Raw genomic sequence first — 25,843 nt, forward strand, 5'->3', positions numbered from 1 at the left:
AAAAAAAAATAGACTGAGAACGTAACTGTTTTCGGAACGTTTCGCAACAATTATAAATTTCATGCTACTATAAAGTAAGCGCAAAAAGAATATTAGCGATATATTCTTTCATATTATTTAACGTTCCAAAAAAATTTACGTATTTTTTAAAACACTGTATGTAATTGATTTTTATTTTATTGTTTCTTTCAGTTTCGTTCCAAGTTACATTCTATGGTCTTGCACAAATGTCAAAACGGGCCTATTACATTTTTACGACTATAGTAAGGTAATAGCGGCTACCTAATCGTCGGAGCCTAGTCTACCAATCCGTACTTGGCCAGCGTAGTAGAACTACGGCCTAAAGCCTTCTCATACCGAGAGGAGATCCGTGACCTGTGGTGGCCCGGTAATTGGTAGATGATGAATCTGAATAACTTTGCTCTCCTACTCGCATGTTCCACAGCATGGTGGGACTTAGCTTTTCGAAACGAATCATGATTTAAAAGCTAAGGCCCACCATGCTATTTCAATGCGTGTAGCCCAAAGGTAATTTTAGACCAACCAATGCATAAATTGTGTTGAAACTGACATTATTTCAATGATAAAGTTGCTTGGAATCAAGCCGCTCCCTTAAGATATAATAATAATTGTTAAATTTAATAATTTTGGGAAAAGTTAACTCAAGAGTTTTATTAGTAGTAAGTAGAATTTGCCCTCGGAACCGGTAGTAGGTCTTTACCAACAGACGGACTTGACGTTTTAAAAATGCTTAATAATAAATAATAATAATAAAATCAGTTTATTACTGAAAACTGAATTTTCTAAAACATAAATTTTCAAACAATTTTTCTAACCTACTATATAATATAACGTTTTCTCAGTTTCAGTAACCCCTAGGACGAAAGTCTTTGAAAGAAGTAATAATATGCTTGCTTGACATTAATTTTGAATTATTACTTTTCCCTCTGGCCGGAGTTATACGCTATGAAACATTCAAAGAAAGAACATTACATGATGATAATGAACTATAAGACCGCACCATCCACGATAAACAATAAGGTAAATAGTTTATTATTACCTCATGAGTAGCACCAACACCCTCCCCAGTACACTGGCATGCAGGCTGGCCAGCTGCTGTTGCTAGGATGGTGTACATGCGTCAGGGGAGGTATAAATGCTATTCTTTAAAGTAGAATAAGGTTTTGTTTTTAGCTTTTAGTGTATGGCTGTATTACTAACACACAAGTCCATAAAAAAGATTTATCTTAATATATATAAATCTCCTGTCACGATGTTTGTCCGCGATAGACTCCTAAACTACTTAACCGATTTTGAATTAAACCGTGAGCAGTCTGGTCCAACTTAAGAGATAGGATAGCTTAAATCTTTAATTATAGTCGCAATTTTATTTTATTGCAAATTATTTGTCTATAATTAATTGACAGTCACATGTTATACATATATATATATATATATATACTACTATACTCATTTAAGGCTTAGCGATACTGAATACTTTAAAAACAAAATCAAACGCAGACGAAGTCGCGGGCAACAGCTAGTATTATTATAATTTGTAAATAAGGCGATATAGAAGCTGAATAATTTCAGATCAAATTACGCAAACTGTATTGATTTAAGTTTGAGCCTTCTACAAATTACAGTTTCGATATGCAATTTAAGAGTACGCTGGACGATATTTCCTGCTGGTGCGTATGCGCTGCTAGAAATGAAATAACGTACTTTATATGAACGTTATTTCATTTCTTAACAGGTAGAAGGTATGTATATGTTTAAAGTTAACCAGTTTTTTTTTACAGAATTTCTTTCTTCAAGTGAAGTTTCAACGGTGATAACTTGTCAAACAAAATTTATTATATTAGTCTCTGGAATGTTTCTAATGATAATATTAGAATCTATAATAGTAGTTGACTACATAAAAATCGAATATATTAACAAATTACTTATTCTTTAACAGCTTAGACGTAATTTTCTTTTATTCTTTAAAATAATTGTTTTATAAATATAACCTAAAATAAACTATTTAAAACTAAATAAAATCTAAAACTTCCTCGAAACCACCGCAGCGAGGCACAGTTCCTAAGATGCTGGCAGCATTGCCCCTTTGGATGGCCAAACTTATTCGTTGGCCAAGGTAACTGCCCGCTCTAGGATCACCGGTAGACTCGATAACCCTTTTCGATAATTCTTTGAAAAAGGCTCTTGCCTCCGGACCCCACGGTCCCAAAGTCTCTACTCCAAAAGGCACAAAAATGAAGCTGCTATCTAGGTTTTCATATTTACGCCTCTTGGCCTGCTCGGCACTGGTAGCAGCCGCACCTACCATTGACGAGGTGGCCTGGATGTGTGATGCAGCTAGGGTTCAACACAAGTTGCATCCCACAGAAGTGACCTTCCAAGCCTCCAATGCCTGCCATCGCTCCGCGCCAAACCAATAGGTTCTAATACAGCTGGTACGTGAGCGGTAGCAAGAGATCGTCGGATGATGTCGTTGATGGTGCTATGGCGAGAGAAGCGACCAGCGCTTCTTGAACAGGAGAGTCCATGGTGACCATAGGTGTCAACGCTGTCACCGCTGTCTGTTGACTACATACAATGCAAACGTAAAATTATGTTTATATGGAAACGCGTCGACAGTGCAACTTATTGCCGATATTAGTATTTAGTTATGTATTTTCTATTTTACATATTTTATTTTAAATATAAGAAAAATAATTTTGAATGTAGCTCGTGAAAATATTAATTTTTAACTTCGTTTAGGATCTAGATAATCCGACTGTGTTTGTATGTTAAATAACGTGGAAAGGGCAACCTTAAGTGCTGTTATTATTGCTGCAAAAGTCATATTTCCATTATAAAGATAATATACAAAACCACTGAAGCGGATCGATCCTTTCACTGTAACAGACCATAATATTGTTATAGATATTTTGCAAGAATCGCCGTCGAAAACGTGACATTTTGAAGTCGTGTTCTAGTTAGTCTTCTACATTGATCTATTTATTGCAATGAGATGTTATAAACCTAAAGATAGACAGGCTAATTTGTCTAGTAGTAAGCATGTCTATGGACCCCAAGGTGGACCTTGGGGTCCATAGACATGCTTACTACTAAAGTATTAGCTGTATTTGTTTTTCAATCAACAAATTCTTAGTACCAACTTGGAGTTCAGTAAGAGGCGTCATTCACTCCTCTGCTTCGGACAGAACATGAAGCCATCAGTTTTGGCTTTCATCAGTTATGTTAATTATGACACATCGTCACCCCCTTATAAAAAAGTCAATAAAAGACACATTCACATCTATTCACTCATGGGATATAGGAATATAGTGATCAGACCAAACACTGCATCAATGTAAAATACGCAAGTTTAAACAAATGCATTAACCGTCTAGTCATAAACATAGAAAGGAATATGACTTATGTTTACACTTCATAATCTAGATTTTATTTATGAAGCGATGAACTAGACATGCTGATGTGTTTTTACGTACCTATTTATTATCGGGTATTCATGACAATTAACGAGTACAGCGGTGCAATGAAAAAAAAACAATGTTCCATATGATTTGGCATTGGCATTAAGTTTTCAACTTAGTTCAAAGTTCCTTAGCCATCCCAATTGGCTGATTTGCTTTACAACTATAGGTACTTTATCCCGCACGTATAACAAACGTTTGACGGGACAATGTGGCCTCTAGACGTTGACATCTCGCTGATTTATTGTGTGAGACCTTTATAATGCAATGGGTACGTATTGCTGTATGATCATTTTTGCAACGATTGGTTCTTGAAATTAAATAAACTAGAGTTTAAATCGACGTAGTGATACTCTAAGGTTCTTAGCCAGGCTTGATGGCTTAAGCTGATATCTACAGAGTGTAGAATAAAACACGCAAAATCTGTCTTGTTTGTCGTACAAATAACTTAATCTCGTTTGAACTGTTTTGTAAGTCTTTGAGTTAAATCTACTAAAAACCAAACACATCTAAATAACAGTCACTCTACCAAAAACAAATTTAAATTATGTGGAACCTTTTTTAGTATTCGAATAGTGGGGATTTAATATAACTGCCATGCCCCTAACAGGTTATCCCGTTACCATCTTAGACTGCATCATCACTTACCATCATCATATCAACCGATAGACGTCCACTGCTATCACAGCTTTTCTCGCTCAAATATATCTTATTTGCTTGAGTCTGTGTGTAAGTTTAAGTATCCCTCTTAAGTACAATTCTTAAGTCTATTATTATTCTCTAAACTGTAGAATTCTGGAAATTGATCTTTCGAACTAAAATCTTCACTCTAGTGAAGAACATTACCCCATTTTCCTGGGTTATCTTATTTCCACCGTAACGTAAAGTAAAAATTGCAAGCGACAAGCTATTTCAAGAAACTTTAAAAGTAATGGGTGCAGCGAGGTGCAAACACCGCCTCGTGTGCGCCACCTGGTGGAAAGTGGCCTTATTGGAACCATTACCTCTTAACGTTCGTTGGTATATTTAGTATAGGTAGGACCAGAATAGCGTAATCGGTTATATTTATAGAATAAACTTATTATTGGACGCGTAATTTTGGTTCTACAAAAAATTCAGTTGAGCTGCCAGATAAACGTCTTCTTCTGTACCATATCTTCTTCTATCCAGTGGCGTACACTGGGTCTCTTACCAGGGTATGCATATAGTAGGAAAATTGCATGAAACGGCTAAAACAATAATCCAATACGACTTATATAAAATAATTTTGGTTTGCAGTGCTTTTGTGCGTGTATGAAGTGCACGCCACTGCTTCTATCCCACGTTATTTGGGCACAACGTGTCTTCAAAACTGTTTTGGTTTTGGCATTCTGAGAATACCAGAAAACTTAACGTATAAGGTTAGTGTTCAAATCTTTTGGAAAGTGGGTAAATAATTAAAATTTGATAACTTTACTTGATATGTGTCAGATGTCTTATTAAATTGATATGTATTTTAAGAAATGTGCTAATGATTCTTATTTTGATTCATAAATAGTTTTCAAGAAATAATTAAAATTAGTTTGATTCAAATCCAATTATCATGACATTGTGTCGGTGGATATTTTGATATAAAAACGAATGCATTTTTTAATACAGTTCAGATGGTCCTCGAAGTAGGCAACCTCGGGTTGACGTCTCCTACTTCCCCTCCGATATCATCGAGCCTTGGCGCTCTACTCATGGCGAGCTCTCGGGCTCGCCCCACTCCCCCGGTGACGCCGTAACAACCCCTCAGGTTGTTATCGGCAAGTGTCCATCCAAAAATCGAAATCTAATACACTTCTGTCTAGTGAGAGGCTCAGACTGCGCAAAGATACGACCTAGGTCTTTGTCGTTATCAGTAGTTAAACAAGCAAACCACAAAACCAACGCGGCTGTTTAAAAAAACAGCAATATCATAAGGCAAACCAACGTCCACTGTTCAGCCCGGGTAATGTGCAATTCAACGTCAATTCATCGAAAACCATTAACATAATCGTATTTGCGGCTGAGTACTGAGTTGCTAACTTGCTATTCATTAGCTTTTCAATTACACCGCTCTATTTTATATATGAATGCGCGACAAGAGTGCTTAAAGCTGCTCAGAATAACATAAAGACTCCGAAGTATTAATAACACGGATATGCAAATAAAGGACCACGGTTCTATTTATAATTTTTATACAACGTGCTCAATAAAAAAAAATGAGTGGTAAGTAATACATACACGTTTAGGTAATAGTAAATACTTACGACAAAACGGTCTAAACTCAGACTCCTTTGTTATTTATGAGCATAACTAGCTGTTGTGGTATTTGAATAATGTAAATCAGTATTTTGACTAGGTATTCTAATTTCAAATAAATTTATGTTTTATTCCATTTTCAAAAATACCACCACTAAAATCATTCACAAAATCGTTAGGCCCTAGTGAAAATCTGCATCTCTCAAGTAATTTTCTGTCTCTCTCTCTATAACCACTAAAATTTCATTAGGGCCACATCACCAAAGTATAAACCACTCAGCCTCATAAACGAAGCGATATTTATTTTGCTACCGTAGCTTACTGCCGAACGCCTATATCCAGTAGTAGATAATATAAGCTATTGACCGATTAATATATTATGCATTTATAATATGATTCCTAAGGAAATTTTGGACCTATCAGTGCATAAGTTTAAACAATGCTTTAAAACACATAAGTATATTACAGCGAAGTTACTCTACAATTTATGAGTTTATAATAATGACAAGGTTGCTTGGAAGAATCCGGTTCCGCTTTCATCTCTCACAAGATAGGAAAATGAATGTAAAATTGCAAATTATTAATGTTGAAAAAGAGCAATTACTGAGCTTTCGGCGTCTTAAAACCAATAAATTATGAAATAAATTTTTACCAAAATAAATATTTATCTCATATATATTTAGTTGGTATATTTCGCTGGCAATACCGCCTATACTTACATGTTCACAACGGAAATGACGTCTCTATGGTTGTGACGTCAACGCGTGTCGACCGGAAATAATGTGGCGGCGACGCCCGATGCAATTGGAACATCGGTCGTAAAATTAGATCCTAGTGTCGTCTCACCAAGATTAGTTAAAAGATCAAGCCATACAAAGGTGACCTACAAGTGCTATTTTTTGAAACATATTTCTGCAGTGCAGCTGAACATAGGTAAAACAAACAGATAACATACTGCGCATTTTATTGCAGTTAAATGTGCCATTAAAATAAAATGCATCCAATTTAATAATTTAACAAAATATCATACAATTTCAATTTAAAAGCACGTTTTCCTGCATAAAAATGAGAAAATAAACATAAACTTTAAAAAGTGGAATTTGTTTTAGCCGGCAACAAACACTTTAGTCGGCGGTAATGGTTATATGAGTCGCATGATAACAGAGAAACAGAGTTTTTGCGAAGATCCTAGGGCATTTGCAAAGGAGCGATAATTGGAAACTAAGACACAGTTTTTAGAAACGGCAACCATCCCAGCTTTATCATTTAATAGGAAATTTTTATTACTGAATAAAATATAAGTTCCCATAACTATAAATTTTTTCAACCTAACCTTACTTTATATTTTGGTTAAAACATATGGACTGCGAAATTTCAACTATGATATCGTAAGTTTTCCGCACACTATATTGCTAAAATAATCCTGCAACATAGGTGTAAGTGACACTAGAGACAAAGTCAATTATTTATTTACTTAAATGAAAAGCTACGAGGGTTGCTGGGAGGCTGCATACCTGCTTAAATATTCAAGTCAATAGAAACATCGACAGACAGATGTAAGAGGCAGCATTGTAAGGGTTTTCCTTTTACCATTTAAGTAAGGAATCCGAAATGCTGGGAAAATCAATTGTACAAGTCGTCATACGCATATAAAGTTATGCGCTGTAGAATATTCCTTGAAAAGGGCTGATTTCTTACAAAGCTTTTGAGCTAGTTCACGCTTGAATTCAACTTATATACGGTCATACAATTAAAGTTAAGCTTACAGCTTGGGATAATACATGCCAGTTTGTCTAGATAATGTGTATAATGTGAGAATAGTTTCACTTTAAAGAGTATTTTCTACTGACTTCAAAGACGGTTCTTCGATAGAAATTGATAAACGACTTGTTTATCGATTTCTCCGCCAATGGTAAACCAATTATTGTATTTTATCTTAAACATTGTAAGTTTTGTCTATATAATATATATATATATATATATATATATATATATATATATATATATATATTATATATATATATATATATATTTATTTGTTTATTGTATACATAAATACTATATATATTATATATATATATATACCACATATATGAAGAGAGGTATCTTCTTGAGCTGTTGTTACGCCATTGGTTGCCTGGAAGAGATCGCTATGTGCGTATGTATATATGTATGTAAGTCCGCCAAATTGTATACTTTGCGTTATATTTGTATTAGCAATTTTTCTGTATGTTTATGTGGTGTACAATAAAAATGTATTCATTCCTTCATTCATTTATTCGTCAATATTATTAAATCTCAACCTAGACGGTTAACGTTAACATCATCCCCAGCTTATCCATATTCCACTACTGCACGGCTAGCATCTGCAGGAGATATTTTTCGGCCAAGGAAAAGGACAAAATTTGATCTTCTCCCACAGCTCAGCGAGTGACGAGCTCCCGGGCGCAACGGTGAGCGCTGTAAGTTTAACTAGGAGGTCCCGGATTCGATTCTTCGAATTTTCTCTGATCTGGTCTGGTGGGAGGCTTTTGCCGTGGCTAGTTACCAACCTACCGACAAAGAAGCGGTGCAATTTCGCTTAAAAACCGATTAGAGGTATGACTACCTCCCTAACAGGTTACCCCGTTACCATCTTAGTCTGAATCATCACTTTCCACCAGGTGAGGTTACCAAGGGCTAACTTGTAGTGGAATAAAATAAAAGCTTTATCAACTCTCCGAGCTTTGGATGAGTTGAAATAATATCCAAAAAATAAACGGGGGTAAACTTCTATTCCCTGTTGCCGGGCTTTGGCAGGTGGACTCTTTAATTGTATCCCTTGTCAGGGGATAGAATCGTAGGACAAAACTTTTTCTCTGGTCCATGCAAGCCATGCAGCTGGGCAAAGATTTCCTCTCTTATGCCCTGAGCCTTATTCAGCGCCTAGACCCAACACGCTTTTCCAATCGGACTGGTATATCCTGTTCTAGTTGTAAGTTAAAAATAGCTTCTAAACTGGAAAAACGTCTTAACTTGCGCTCCAAAGCATGAAGGTCTATAAAGCCCAATTACCAAATTTTGGGCTGGTACTAAAAGAATATGGATAGAAAACTCTACACTAAATTCTACACCCAACCCGGGGATTGATTTTCGGCTATCGTGTTCGAGGCAGTTCCATATATTATATCTACTTAAGAAAGAAGAAGAAACAATTTATTGCACGTATAACATACAGGAAAAGAAACAGTAAGGAGTATACAGTACACAATGTAGACATGCAAAGGCGGCCTTATTGCTGCAAGCAATCTCTTACAGGCAACCTTTGTAGATAGGACTTACAGCAAGAGAACGGGATAGTGCCAAGAGTTTTGATAGATATACATAAATACCAAAATGTAAAGATACAAATACATATATAATTTAAATAAATATACGTAATATATAAAATATACATGATATATAAATAGAAAATATACATAATATATATAAATATATAACAAACATAATATATATAAGTAGATTTTAACACACAATTAAAAAAAAAAAAAAGAATATAAAGAATCTACTTCAAATTTCATCACTCAAAGAGAGGTAGTAGTCCTTCAGACGACTCTTAAATATCGGAAGGGAACTACTTCCACGGATTTCAGCAGGCAGATTGTTCCAGAGTATAATTGCTTAATGCATTGCATTGCATATTTACTTAATGTAATAAGAGGGGTGAAATGCTCAACAAGAACTTAAGTAACGACCACATATAAAATTTACATTCTTACCCACTTAATTATTTCTCACTCTATATGCAAGTGTATGCAACTCCTAGAGTAAATTTCTTAACTATCCCAATACTAGCTACCACCACAAGTTCACTTCTATATATATAAGGAAGTTGTGTTAGTTACACCATTTATAACTCACGGCTCAGAACGGCTGCACCAATATTTATGAAATATGTTTTTTTTTATTTCTCTTAGTCCGGAATAGGATAATAAGTATTAAAATACAACATTACGAAGTTCGCAGGGACAGCTAGCTTATTATATAACCCTTAAGGAATCAAACTTACAGAATATATTACAGCGAAAACTACTCAATAAATAACTTAACGGCTCGCTGACGGATAATAAGAATAAATTAATTTTCGTGTCTAAAATAAATTATTTTACTTTTATATTAGAGAAATAAGAAATGAGCTTGTGGAGGAATGTTCTGTAAGAATGTTTTTATATAATTTCAGCGCTCAATGCTACGAGTATGTTCATCCAGAGAATGCAAGCTATCACTTGACCGAATTTCGTCAAGATTGTTCAAATGGTTGAGCCGAATTGGCATAGTTCATAAATAATATAAAACAGCAGATGTATGATATAATTGACAACATTAAGGCAAATGTTAGAATTTGTTAGGTAAAAACCGCACATAGGTGAGTGTAGTCGTGATAGCCGAGTGGTTAGGTCTTTGGCTTTACTTTAGGGGCTCGATATCGTATCCCAGCACGCACCACTAACTTAATAAAAAAAATATTAAGCAAAATCTTAAAAAGGAAAAAAGTTTCGTGATAAAATAATTAAAAATATATATTCGAAAAGACGGTGGCATGACGGCGATAAGGAAGATGCCGTTTTTCGTTGCGGCATATGTTATCAGTTATTGTTTTATCAAAAACAAACGAACAGACGCGCTTTTCCATTACAATTTTAGTACTATCTGCACTTGCCGATTGCCAATTAGGAAAAATACCTATCAAAGCTTAGCCTTTAGTAAAATATATATGCAAATTGCCCCCATTGCATGAGGATAACCAGCGTTTTGAATTAATTTCAGGCTTACAACTAAGCCAAGTACACAATATACTAGTAGAATTACTATGCAAACAGTCCCTCGGAAGGGCCGACAAGTTTCCAGTCGTTTTAGGGCGTATACATCAAGTATTTGTGCCACTGTAGCGGAATATCATGTAGATTTAACCTAATCGCTCATCCAGGCAGTACTTTCCATTTATAAGAGTCTACTGATAATTAAATAAATAAATAAATAAATAAACTACGACAATACGCACATCGCCATCTAGCATCTTCCATCGCCCGCTGTGATTCTGAGCCTTCTTATGAGGCCCATAGCTTATAATTTTACATGTATTGAATTACAAGAAAGAAATAAATAAATATACTACGACAATACACGATTGCTTGTGTTACGGGTACTAAGATGACTGATGAATATTTCTATAAATAATATACATAAATACTTATAATATAGGTACAGATAAACACCCAGACACTGAAAAACATACATGTTCATCACATAAATATATTCCAGTCGTGGGAATCGAACCCACGGCCTTGGACTCAGAAAGCAAGGTCGCTGCCCACTGCGCCAGTCGGCCGTCTTATTATTCAACGATTGCCGCGTTGATCAAGAGAACCCTCTTATGAACGAATTGCTTAGTGTGAGATTTTTTACCCATTCGATTACGTAATAAATAATAGTCCTTGTAACAGGACTAAAATAAAATTATTCTCCAATCAATGTTCCTCTGTGCCAGGGGACCGCACACAGAACATGTGATGATACTCTCATAATTATTATGCGCCAGGACCTCTAAATTTCGGAGTTATGTGCGTTTTAGCAAAAAAAAACACTAGCTACAACGGTAAAGTGTAACATCGTGAGGAAACATGCCTGTCTGAGAGTTCCCCATAACGTTCTCTAAGCCGTATGAATTCTATTAAACCACACTTAGCCAACGTGATGGACTACGGCCTAATCTCTTATAATTTTGAGAGGAAACCCGTGTCCTGTAATTGACCCGTAATGTATTGATGATGAAACATGGGATGAATAATATACATTGAAATAGTGTGGTGGGGCAATTCTCTAAAAACCCTCTTCAATTTTCTATGAGAGAGAATACCTGCGGCTAGTAGTGGGAAGTTAATATGCTAAGGGTGTGTCCCTACTATTTGCGTGAATATATATATATATATATATATATATATATATATATATATGCAATAGCTTAGCTTTGTCTATATGACTCTATTAATAGTATATAGAGTTATAAATACGAAATTCATTAAATAAAAAAGGGGCAAACATTCGATCAATACAATATACTACATGTGTCGCCAAAAGTGTATGTTGGATTTTATATACGACTGCTTGGTACGTTATGAATCGTAGGGACAAACAAACTCACTTTTGCATCTATAATATTGGCAAGCAACGGAAGTATTTCCAAGGTAGAGCAGCAAAAACATATTTCATTATTCATACTAACATCCACACATTTATATTAAAACATCTTGAACATACTAATTCTAAAATAAAAAAAAACTATTCTAACGCATTTTTCCCACAAATGGCACAACTAGTTTGAAGTCTTGAAAAGGGTAGGTACCTATTATAATCTAGAACTAACTGCGGGCGTAAAAACCCTTTGGTATTCTATAAACGCGTTTGCTTCCTTTATTACCCTTGCAATAAGTCATCCAGCTGCCTTGTAGCAGATGTTTACGTAATTACTAGTAGGGTGCCTAGCCTTCAACAAACGCTTTGTGGTGAATTGTTTTTCTGTGTACTGAAATAGGTCAAAGAGTGAATATTTGACGGCCAACTGGCGCAGTGTGCAGCGACCCTCCTTGCTTTCTGAGTCAAAGGCCGTGGATTCGATTCCCACAAATGGACAATGTTTATCTGATGAACATGAATGTTTTTCAGTACTGGGTGTTTTTCTGTATATTATAAGTGTTTATGTATATTATTCATAAAAATATTCATCAGCTACCCGTAACACAAGCAATCGTGTATTGTCGTAGTTTATTTATTTATTTATTTATTTCTTGTAATTCAATACATGTAAAGTTATAAGCTATGGGCCTCATAAGAAGGCTCAGAATCACAGCGGGCGATGGAAAGAGCAATGTTGGGAGTATCTCTACGTCAAATCAGAAATGAGGAGATCCGTAGAAGAACCAGAGTTACCGACATACTCGTAGCTCAGCGAGTTGCTAAGCTGAAATGGAAATGGGCGGGGCACATAGCTCGGAGAACCGATGGACGTTGGGGTTCCAAGGTGTTGGAATGGCGACCCCGCACAGGTAAACGCAGTGTTGGTCGGCCCCCAATAAGGTGGACAGACGACATCAAACGAGTCGCTGGGAGCCGCTGGAAGCAAGCGGAACCGGACAGTGGATTAAGGAACTCACTACAAAAGACCTATGTCCAGCAGTGGACTTCAATCGGTTGAAGTGATGATGATGATGATGAAAGTTATAATACCATGCCGTGTGGTAAAGGCAGATCAGAATACACTACTCCTCTTCCCGCGGGTATTGTAAGATGCGACTAAGGAAATATAACGAAGAACGGCCAGCAGCGTCCTCTTTGCTACTAATACCATCTATTGCGATCACCAACCCGTCTGACCAGTTTAATTATGGGTAAAGTCCCAATTCCCATGGGAAGAGTCCTTCTGTCCAGCTGTTATATATACATTTAACCTTATATACCTACGCCATAAAACCAGTCACAGGAAGGTATTAAAATACGGCAAAAACCGAACCTCAAGTGGAAATCCCTACAAGAGACTGTCCAGCAGTGGTCATCCTGTCGCGTCGTAAAGATGATGATGATGACATAAACCGGTACGAGGAATTAATACACTAAGTTTTCTTTTAAAGAATTCTTATAGTTTAATACCATAACACATGGGCAGACGAGCTGAAAAAATTAATTTTACGCTCGCTCGTATTTTTAAATTAAGTTTACTAGCGCGTTGTTAAGATCTCACCAGGACCACGATCTTCATTGATGAAGGAACGATCAGAGAGACAGAGAGAGAGAGAATTCAATAACAATATATATCTGTAAACTCACCGGAATCATATTTGGAGGACATGTGTGGTGTCCTTAAAGCCCCTGCTTGCCTGAAAGTAAAAAAGATTGTAGATTAAACATTTGAATCAATATTTATAGAAGTAAAATTATAAGAAAAACAAGATATTACATAAATATTGTTTGTTAGCCCTCGACGCGAAAACGACAAACGTCGGGGTGTTATAAGTTTGACGTGTGTGATTGTGTGTGTGCGTGACACACGTTTATTGTGTGTGTGTGTGTGTGTGTACGTGGGTGTGACTATGCAGTAGTACAATACTATGATAACTTTCAAATCCAATATGGCTGACACCATAAAATGGCAAACTAGAACACGAGGGATTTTTAAATTATAATGTAATGAATTCATTGACTTTTTCCTGAATTACTACTAAGCCGTTTTGATTTTTTTGCAAATTCCTCATTCTTTTAACACTTTATTGAATTAAGAAGCCACTAGTAGACGCTGCGGAAGTGCAGTATGCATAGTTTGGTTTTTTTTTTATTATGTTGTTGATATTATCTTATAAGAGTTGTTTCTTAGAAACTATATAGATATCAATGTCAGAGGAATCCAGCCAACAAGACAAGATATGTTTCGGAATAAGTTTGAGACATGTCTGAGAACTTCATAAGCCACACTGACACGAACTTAGGTGTAGGATTAATGAATCTACTTTGCGGAGTATATCATTACTTTCAATTTATCACTATTCTCAGCTATGCTGATGTCCCACTGCTGGCGAGAATGGTTTTAAAAATATAAATTCTTTGCGGTTTGTGGGCGTTCCGATCATCATTATCACAATAGATATTCCTTTGTTACAAATATTTAAGCCATCCTTCATGGCGCAGCGGTGACGTTGTGGTTTAAAATAGGAGGTTTCGGGTTCGATTGCCGGTAGGAGCAAGTTGGGAATTTATTATTCCTGTATTTTCTCTGGTCTGGTCTGGTCTGCCTTCGGTCGTGGCTAGTTACCTCCCTTCCAGCAAAGACGTGCCGCTAGCATAGCCTGCGTTCCGGTACGACGTGGCTTAAGGGTATGAGTTTAATAAAACTGCCTTACCCCTAACAATTTAGACCGTTACCATCTTAGACTGCATCGTCACTTACAAGTTTTGCAGTCAGGGGCTAACTAACTTGTAGTGGAATATAAAATTATAAGATGATAAAATATCCAAAGTCGTGTTCCGAAATATTAAAAAGCTGTAATATAAAATTCTCCACAAGATGCCAAATAACTTGTTTGGAGTTATAAGTATGAACCTACGCTTGGTAAAAGTTTAACATAGACAAACCCCTTATGGGCTACTCGTTTACTTGTAGTATGTGTGTATATATATATATATATATATATTAGAACCTACAAATATTGTGACCTCACACTACGAGTAACATCTAACTGATTAGGTATGTTAAACAGTTACTTACATTATGGCTTACAGTTAAATCAAATGTTTTCTTGCCTGTTCAAAGAAGTAACCATTGGGTTTTAATACAAGTGCCTTGAATAGATATAAAGGTTGATGAAGTAACTGGATTTACTATTCTCGCAATCGAGAGAAGTCCAGAATCCATTTCCTTTTGGATTGGATCAATTTAGAAAATGACATTATGAAATCACATCAGCGAGTGATTTTATCATCAAAATGAGATTGAACTCAAAATCCAACTAGATGAAAAAGTAAACTAATAATTATTCTAAGTTATTAAGGACATTGAGTTTAACTGGATAATTGTAATTCTCTACATACTTCATAGTGGATTTTTAATGACTACAATATTTCGAGCCTTTACCGCTGAATAAACGTATCCGACAAATCAAAAATTTTATGAAAGAAGCTTTATTTGTTTAAAATAAAACTTCTTTTGAAATAAATTTTATTCAGGTACGCTTATTCGGTAAATACTCGATTTGTGTGTCGTAAAGTTAACAGGAAGATACTCCAGTATCACAACCCGGCGGTCTGCAACATAGAAATTAAAAAAACAATTGGTATGAGTAAGGTTTATTCCGTAGGAGGACTACGGAATAAACCTTACTCATACCAAAACGCTCCCAAGTGCAGACTTCACAGTCCTTTAATGACATTATTGAGGACTTTTATGCAGTTCCTCACGATGTTTTCCTTCACCGTTGAAGCAAGTGATTTTTAAATTACTCAAAACGCACATAACTAAGAAAAGTTAGAGGTGCGTACTGGGATTCAAGTTAGCTGTCCCTATATTTTAATAATGCAAAAATATTACTTGTAAGTTGCTGTAAAAGCTACAAAATAATAATCTAATAAGAGTATATTAAGGCCACATTATCGACGCATCGCACTACGTTATAAAACCTAATGATTTTCCCATCTTGTTGTGACATTAATCTTTACTCTGTGATACGGGCTTAGCTCCAGGGTGGTCTGTTAATGTGATAGAGATGGGTTCAAAAAGGTTTAATTCTCTAATTCGATTAGATACCGCCCGGCTTCTAAAATCCTTTAGCGTTGCCAAGATTAGATAAATCTTTGAAATTTTATATTCTTGATGTCGGCTTCACTTTATACATTTAACATTAATTTTGTTTGTGTTTACTAATTTTACTTATTAAGTGTTATTTAATAGTTAAGGGCAAATGATTTATTGTTATCAAATGCTTAGAGTTTTTATTAATGTACCTTCAATGCTGGATACAGATCTCCTATTGCAGAGAGGAATCGTCAGCTTCCAATATATTGGCATTGGAGGGCTTTAAATATTATAACGACAATATGTTAGTCATACAAACCGGTATCCTCGTACCTCAGACAGGTAGTTAAGCCATAGCAAATTTCTGTGGACAACGCGAACAACTGAGTACAACCATGTAATAATGTTGAGCTTTACCTGGGAAGCGAATCCAGGACCTTAAACATGCTAACCTCTAAAACAAAACTCGTCCTTGTAAATGAAAAAATAAACATTTGTACAAGGTAGGTACATAACAAACGTATGAATGGAAAAACGTGCTAAGCAAACATCCAATTAACAGCAAGAGAGTTTTAAATACGTTAACAAATATAGATGCTTATTCGGTACGCAATATTAACTTCGTGAAAAATGGCTTTATTTGCTCCAAATAACATCAACAAAGTATCGGACGGCACAAAAACACAAAAACGGTACTTCCGAAATGTTAGCAGCGCCCGAGATTTCCAGTCGGAGTTCGGACCCACCCTCGATTGTGCCGGCTCATTGTATGCAAATCGCTCGCCGTCGCCGCGCCCGCCGCTACCAAATATTTCACGCAGGCCTGCGAGCGACAGCGACAGCCCAAATTACGCGACCCCACTATCGCTCCATGCTTCCATAAGCATTCCTCGAACCGCGGGACAACCAATTTGTCGCTTCCGTGTCGCTGATTTGGTCGCGTGGGCGCAATAAACATTCCGCACACTCGATCCGATAAAAGTGTCAGCTATTATCCGACGAGAGACATACAGTAACGCGTCGCGGCTACGTCAAAAGATAAATTGACTGTCAGAACATTCCAACACCTTATTTGTATTGCTATTCAAATGCTGTGTCACGTCTGAACCCTATCACGCATGCAATTTGTGTGTTGGTACACGACAAGATACATTTCGGTCAGTGTGCTCAAGAACTATATTTTGATCCAGTAACCCTCTCATTTTTTTTACCTGGGTACTATTAGACATCATAAGAATCTGCACCGGTACGTAGTTAATATCCCATGGACATAACAAGATACCTTTCTGTTTTTTTATTTTATTTTATAGTTATAATTCACGGACCAAGCCATCTGCTTGGTCCTACCAGCAGAGCTAGCAGGAGACAAAAATTATATCCCCCAATTATATCCCCTGACAAGGGATATAATTAACGTGTCCAGCTTCTTAATCACTGGAACATGGAATAGGAGAAGTTTATCCACGTTTATTAATACAAATTTATTATTAGAATATTATTTCCACATGTGCGCCAGTCCTCTGAGAGTTGATAAAGCTGTGGGAGAAGATACACTTATATCCTTACCCCGGGGAGATAATTGTCTCCTGCCCATGCTAGCCGTGCTGATGGTAAGTTGAAACTATCACTATAAACAGAGTAACACTTCACAGAGCATGCAAGGAGCACGTCCTGCAACGTGCCGCCCTGTGCTTATCGATTTGAGGCGCAGGTGTAAAACTTCTATAGATGTATCTGTAATTACACCGGCAACCACGGCTTTCAGACCGTAACACAGCAATCGCCAGAAATAAGCATGGCTGTAGAACTCCCCCAAATGACCTGTGTCACAAAAAGCTACACTACTACTACTACTACTTTTAGATATTATACTTTAGTGTGAGTAAGAATAAAATCTATTTATGCAGACTCTGTCAACACAGCATTGCAGCAATGCAAGCAACATCGGCAGAAATGTGAAAAACACAAAAAAACCCTACTACAACTGAGTATGCTATACTATAGGCAGTGGCGGTACTACACTAGAAGCCAAAAAGCCAGGCTTTAATTATCAATCGAAATTTCAAATCCTAACTCGCGTGTGGACCATAATCGTAGTGTTTTTCAAAGATGAGTTGATGTTTGTTATTTGGCACATCAACAACTGCCTATATGAGTCGAATTAGTCCTATATGTAACTGGGCTTGCTCTAATTCAAGACCCTAGAAACGCCACTAACTATACGTGGTATTTCTGACAACTTTTTGATCTAGTTATTATTTATTTATTTTATTATTTATTATTTACCAGTTCACCAGGGAACTGTGAGGCATCGCAAACAAACTGCTGTTACATACTTAATATCTCATGGATATAATAAGAAATTGCTTAGAGATGATCAAAAACTATTTTATTTAGTTACCCACTCACATTTTTACCAGACAACTGTGAGGAGTGCTGGTAAAAAGTATCTCATGGAAATATAAAAAGCGCTTTGCTTCTTTGTTTTTAATAAGCACTACTCTTCCGGCTTCTGTTTTCCCAATCACCTTCTAGACAAGACCGGCACATACTTATTATCACTTATTTAGTAGCTTATGCTTATCACTTAAATCAGGTGTGATTGCTTAGGTATGCAACGGTGGGTGTCGGTAGCTGGGTCTCGGATGTACGCGGAAACGTTCCCGCGGCCAAGGCATCAGGCGACTGGGTAAACCATCGTGGAGTTTTAGTTGATAAGAGTGTACGTGGTATCCAGCAGGATTTCCCCAGGAAATAAAAAGAGTATGTGCTTAAGACCGCAATACCGAAGTAAAAACAATAACCTTGAATGTGTTTTTATAATCTTTAATGTTTATAATGTTTTTTTTCAATATATTATAATATTAGCACGATAAACCGTTAAGCTACATACACTAACCTCACAATGTAAACCAAATAATTGTTATAATAACGGTCCCCGGTTCACCCGATCGATTCTTCCACCTCAGAGCGTGACGGTTTGTCCTACCTACCGAAAGAAGTTTTAATAAGAAAAAAAAAGAATGGTGTGATCGGTTGTGCACTCTCGGTCTATACAGTAACTTGCACAGCCTATTCAACTCGATCTGAACTTTCATACAACACAAGTGAACGATGTCGAGCACGGCTCTCCTTTAAAGTTGAAATCTTAATAACACACTTACGACCCTCCTACACTTTCCAGACTGCAAATTGTTTGAATTTATGAATATTTATCGTGCACAAACTATTCCTTGAATACTTATGCGCACTCAGGGTTCTCTCCACCGCGAACATGAATGAACTGCCATTACATTTAAATGTCCACGTTTCTCATCTCCGCGTTTTACAATTATTTTTTATAAAAAGTAGTAAGATTTTTTTTTATGAGCAGTTGTCTGGTCTATTTGACTAGCACTATAGACGCATAGTGCCCTACTGGGAGGTTATTGACCTTTGTCTCATTAAGATATAGTGTGAATTTAGTATACAAACGGTTCTACACGACTGCGTATACCTCTGATAAATAACAACTGCCATACGTGATTTTTTTATAGTAATAATTTCCGTCGTTCACCCGTGGGTTCGATTCCCACAACTGGAAAATGTTTATGTTTGTGTGATGAACATTTTCAGTGTCTGGGTTCTTATTATAAGTATTTATGCATATTATTCATTAATATACTCATCAGTCATCTTAGATAGATAGATAGATAGATAAAGTCTTTATTGCACAAATTAAAAGCGAAAACAAGAAATAACAAAACAATAAATATATATATATATATATATATATATATATATATATATAAGATGCGCAAAGGCGGTCTTATCGCTTTAAGCGACCTCCTCCAGACAACCCTTTATGGTAGAGAATTAGGTTAGGGAAAACGGGATAGTGCAACGAGTGATACAATTAAGTTAAATACATATAATTATAATATATACATACATATATATAATATATATAATATACATATCTTAGTACCCATAACACGTTACGCTTATTTTGGGGCTAGATGGCGATGTTTGTATTGTCCTAGTGTATTTATTTATTTATAATTGACGGACCAAGCAGATGGCCCATCATCATCATATCAACCGATAGACGTCCACGGCTGGACATAGGTCTTTTGTAGGGAGTTCCAAATTCCACGGTTCTGTGCCGCTTGGATCCAGCGGCTGCCTGCGACGCACTTAATGTCGTCTGTCCACCTCGTTGGGGGTCGACCAACGCTGCGCTTACCATTTTGGGGCTGCCATTCCAGCACCTTGGGACCCCACGTCCATCCTTTCTCCGAACTATGTGCCCGGCCTATTGCCGCTTCAGCATCGCGACTCTTCGAGCTATGAATCTCCACATTTCTGATTTTATCGCGTATAGATACTCCGAGCATGCGCTCTCCATCGCTGAGTGACTCTGAGCCTTCTTAGATCAGGGGTTTTCCATCAGGGCAGATGGCCCACCTGATGGAAAACCATCGCCTATGAACAGAAACCCGGCGTCCATCAACCTGAAGCAAAGGTTTTAAGCCCACACAGGCACATAAAACTGTAATAACAAACAGCATCGCGGCTTGGTCGCAGAAATAAGCATGGCGGTAGTACTTTCCCCGGATGAGCTCAGTTTCAAAAAGCTTTACTCCTAGATTCTATAAAATATACGCGGACCCAAAAGTATTTAGTCCTCTACCATTTGAGAGAAGGCTTGTGAACGGCCTGGACCAGGCTAACGATGCTTTTTGTTAAAATTATACTGTAATTAATTGTTCGCGGCGAATTCTTTCGCCTGCTCTAAAGACTTTGTAAGGATATTCTATACGCTTTAGTAAAAATACATATTATGTAAAGAAAATTTAAAGTAGTTAACGATTAACGAATTATGTTATCCAGGAACTCTAGTGGCCAACGAAAACACAACACGTAACATTTCAATTAAATAGTGTTTGTAAGTGAGACGCAAATTAATGCTAATGACAGTGAATGCTAATTTGTGGTATTAGATAAGTGCTACTAAGTGTTAGAAACTGTAATTTAGCGGTTTGGGTGAAACGTTTCGTTAATTAGAGACCGCGGGAAATTTTAGCTACTGTAAACAGTGCTATGTTACGTATGTTTAGTTATTTCTTCTATTTCAAAAGCTCTCAAAGCTCTCAAACTAAGTTTCAAGTACTCATATAAAAATGGTTGTGGACTTGTTCATACATCGGGTGTACTTTCGTTAGTATTCCCAGAGATGGCAGCACTAACGGAATAATGCACTTTAATGTAAGTTAATAAAATAAATAAAAAAATATTCTAGGACAAAACACTCAACGCCATCCAGCCCCAAAGTAAGCGCAGCTTGTTTTACGGGTACTAAAATAGCTGATGAATATTTCTATGAATATAATACATATAAATGCTTATAATACAGATGATAAACGAAAAGTCATTTTACACGCGACATGCAGTATGAAACTCCAAAAGCTCTAGGTTTATTCTGTGCTGACAATGGTGCTATGTATCGTAGGGTCACATCTTATTTAGCCATTACGGTTCAATCGCCATGGGAGGTTCAGCATAAGTCCACCTGCTTGTGATTTATATGTGAACCTATATTTACCTTATATTCAAGTGGCTTACATTAATTATACCAAATTAGTATTTTAGTATTTTGAATCTCATAATATATTAGGTTGTAAAAAATATAAAAGTTTTAAAATATATTGTGAATTTTAAATATTTAAATCGATTTCACTTTCCTTTACAAAAATTGTGGTACAAAATAAATATTTATTGTATTTTTATAGTGTTTTATTTGGAACTATAATAATTCATAACAATATTTTGATATATTATTTGTAGCATTAATTTATACAGCTTTAAACCTACTCTTGTTATAATAATAATAATAATAATAATAAGTTTATTTCAATTAACAGTTACACAGCAAATTAAAAATAGTACAAAATAAGGCAAACATAAGGTAATGTGTATCATGAAACCCAAATTCGATAATACTGCTATAGTGCAAGACTGAGTCGCAGTTATTATCGCCCGTCTCTGGAGCGAGAACCATACACTTAAATTAAATCTAGTGAGATTAATAAAAATAAAAACCGAAAAACTTTTTGAATTAAATTCAATTGAAAGCATTGATAAACTCAATTTTTTTTTTCTCTACTTTTACATAAATACATCCATAAGATTTTTTCCTTTTTTTTTATATATATTTTTTTTTAATATAATTAATTGTACTTAAAAAACTAAATATGAGTGTGTGCGTGCGCGTGTGTTTATGTGTATGTGTATGTGAGTGTGGGTGAGGGTGAGGGTGTGATTGAATGTATTATTGAATAAGGTTTTCAGTCTCATCATAAGTTAGGTTAAGAAGCCAATTCGTTAATTTAATTTTACATTTTCGTGATGTTAATGAGTAAATGGATATTTTTTTATTAATTTTGTTATAAAGCATTGAACTTATGAAGTAAGAGTGGCGACCAGCTAAAGCGGTTCTGCGTGGTTCAACTTGACAAATCCTATCCAACCTACGCTTATTTTTAACAAACTCTGAATCATAGGTAGTATTGCCGTGCTTACGAAGAGTAATTAACAGCACGTATAGTTTGCGTACCGAAAGAACCCTGCCCTGCTTATATAATTCAGTGGTGGGAAAACGTATCGGTTTCAGCATCATCACTTTCAATACAGACCTTTGGGCCCTTTCCAACCGAAGCATTATAGTTTTGCCGGCACCTCCCCAAACTGTTATGCAGTAACCAAGAACAGATTGCACGAAAGCAAAGTATATAGATTTTAAAGTGTCTATTTTGGCTGTATTTCTGAGATTTCTGAAAATATACATTGTCTTTCGAACTCTGGAGATAACAGATTCAATGTGATCATTCCATGTGAGACACTCATCAATAACCACACCAAGGTATTTGATGCTTTGCGTACGCGCAATCCGGCTACAGTCACAACTTTTATCAAGTGGGACAGAACATCGATGAGCACAGATTGAGAATGAAGCAGGTGACAAGGAACGCCTTGATCCGAATGTTACAAATTTTGTCTTTGAAACATTGACTGTTAGTAAGTTGCAAGACAGCCAGTTTATAACATTAGCCAAAGCTAATTCAGCATTACCACGGGCTTCCTCCCATGTTAAGCCATGAACAAGAAGAGCCGTGTCATCAGCATAACTTATTATTTTGAAATTTGGTAGGGTGAACTGACAGAGCTCATTAATGTATACCAAAAAAAGAGTGGGCCCAAGTACGCTTCCTTGTGGCACCCTAAAATTAAGATTCTTATCATGGCTGGTTACATCGTTTACGGAAACACTTTGTGTTCTCTCAGTAAGGTAACTTTTAAATAGAGATAAGGGCAATCCACGCACACCTAACCTTTCTAATTTATTTAAAAGTTTCGGAATAGAGACTGTGTCGAAGGCTTTAGAGAGGTCTAAAAAGATGCCAATAGTCTTTTTCTTTTGGTCTATGTTCTGTATTGTGGTATCTATTAAACTCGTAACTGCATCCTCGGTCGATTTATTTGATCTAAAACCAAACTGATGATCAGAAAGTAGTTGGTTTTCATTTAAAAATGATACGAGTCTCCGATTCAAAAGTTTTTCTAGAATTTTAGAAAGAGCACTTAGCACAGAAATTGGTCTATAATTATCGACACAGTCTCTGGGACCCGTCTTATAAATGGGATGCACGATGGCTCTCTTGAATACTTTGGGAAATACGCCCGTTGAAAAACAAAGATTACAAACGTGCGTTATAATAGGTAAGAGTACGTGTCTAGCTGATTTTAAGATAGATGTCGATATACCATCCCAGCCCACAGCACAGTTATTTTTAAGTCCAAGGATGAGCGACTCGACCTACTGGATATTTGCTGATTTCTTTCTTTTCTTCTTTTCTTGATTACCTATGTATATAATATAAAGCAAATAGTTGGTTGCTCACACCCATGGCAAAAATCGTCGCAAAACCAAACGAAATCAAAAACAAAATCGCTTCAAATTAAACACTGTTATCACTATCTAAAGCAATGAATGAAGAATTCGAACTGTACCCTTTATAATTAAAATGAAAGACAATTCAAGCATGAAAGCCAGAAAACCTTGACGGGTTTAATTTTTCAGCATTGTTAGATTTCGTACGAAACAAACCACACAGAAAACAGCCTGGCCCCACCCTGACTTCTGTGTATACGCGACCACTTATTACAAAACGTCCTTTGTTCGTGGGATTTATATTAAAATACGTTTTAAATATACAGGGATGACAATAAGACATTTAAATCCATTAGGAGCGCAAGTGTTAATGCATACCCCTAGGGGATTAGGGATGAATATACGACATAACGCTTGGTCTACATGATGGTATAAATTTCGAGCAACGAACTCAAAAATGAAATCAAACGATTCACAAAATACTCGTATAGTTGCAAATAAAACATTCATAAAGCGGTCATAGCGCAATGGGTAGGACTTCGACTTCACTTTCGGGGACCACGCACCTTTTCTAAGTCATGTGCGTTCTAAAAAAAACAATTATCACTTGCTTCCACGGTGAAGGAAAACATCGTGAGCCAACCTGCATGCCCAGGAGTTCTCCATAATGTCCACCTTTGAGGTATGTAATCCGCACTGGGCCAGCGTGGTCGACTACGGCCTTAACCCCTACTCATTGTGCGGCCTTACTCATTGTGGGAGTAGTGTACCCGTGCTCTGTAGTGGACCGGTGATGAGTTGATATGATGATGATGATGATGAAATGCATGGAGCATTGTTGGCGAAAATAATAAGCGGTGATAGCCTAGTAGCTAGTTGTTATGGCATCGGCTCCCTTTCTGGGGGACCGAGTTCGAACGCCGCCGTCACGAACCTACGAACCTTTTATTTTTGGAGTAACGTTCGTTTTGAATTAATGAAACTATCACTTGCTGTAACGGTGAAGGAAAGCTTTGTGAGGAAATGCAATGCATGCCTGTGAGTTTTCCACTGCGATTTTAAAGGCGTGTGAAGTCCACCTAATTAGCACCGGCAGCCATGCGCTTTGGACCGGAACACAGCATTACAACAACGCACAATGCTGTTTGGAAGAAATAAGCATGATGAACTATACTTGAACTCTGTCACAAAAAGCTTCAGGTACTATATAATATCTAATACAAACCAAGCCAGCCACAGATTTAATACCAAATAATTTTATATTCCATTAACTCCTAAACTATTCATCCAAATAGCATGCTGTAAAGAGCAAGGTTTATCCACGTAAGATTGTCTTGATAATAAAACAAACAAAACACACAAATACTGAAAACTTTGCTCCTTATAATATCACTAGCTATAAATATAAGCAGAAGAAAATTAACTATTTACGCAAGTGCGTAATATCCAATGACCTCGATACATAATCTGCAAGAACCGAACAAATCTGTGCAGAGAATTTATAGCTTCTTTATTGTTTTTACTGTTTTAAATTGGGCAGATAACTCTTAAATGTACACCCTACACCTAGGCATCACCTATATCAAATGCCTAATGATATAGGCAATGTCTATAGAAAAAACCGTTTCACCAACTCTTAGGTGATAACTATTGGTGAGTGGTTGATGTATGCCTTGGATTTATAGTTACTTATTTAGGCATTGCCTAGTTCGTCGTTAATAAAAACAGGGAAGAATAATAAATTCGCTACTTTCTCTTTCTCTTATTTTGTTATGCGCGACAATTTCAGAGGTAAGCCATTAGATTGGAGTAAATACGAGCTTTTAAATACGCTCAACGATTTTCAACGAT

At 36.4% G+C, this 25,843-nt stretch overlaps 1 protein-coding gene across 1 annotated transcript in view; it reads right to left on the reverse strand.

The window, feature by feature from the left end:
• Positions 1 to 25,843, reverse strand: part of LOC120631423 (apoptosis-stimulating of p53 protein 1) — a 395,044-nt gene that overhangs the window by 290,802 nt on the left and 78,399 nt on the right. The window contains exon 2 of the mRNA XM_039901000.1: positions 13,608 to 13,657. Within this exon, the coding sequence (XP_039756934.1) occupies positions 13,608 to 13,616 (9 nt within the window). The 5' untranslated portion in view covers positions 13,617 to 13,657. The remainder of the gene's footprint in view (positions 1 to 13,607; positions 13,658 to 25,843) is intronic.

The sequence above is a fragment of the Pararge aegeria genome, chromosome 18, assembly GCF_905163445.1.
Source record: "Pararge aegeria chromosome 18, ilParAegt1.1, whole genome shotgun sequence".
Classification (NCBI taxonomy): Eukaryota; Metazoa; Arthropoda; class Insecta; order Lepidoptera; family Nymphalidae; genus Pararge; species Pararge aegeria.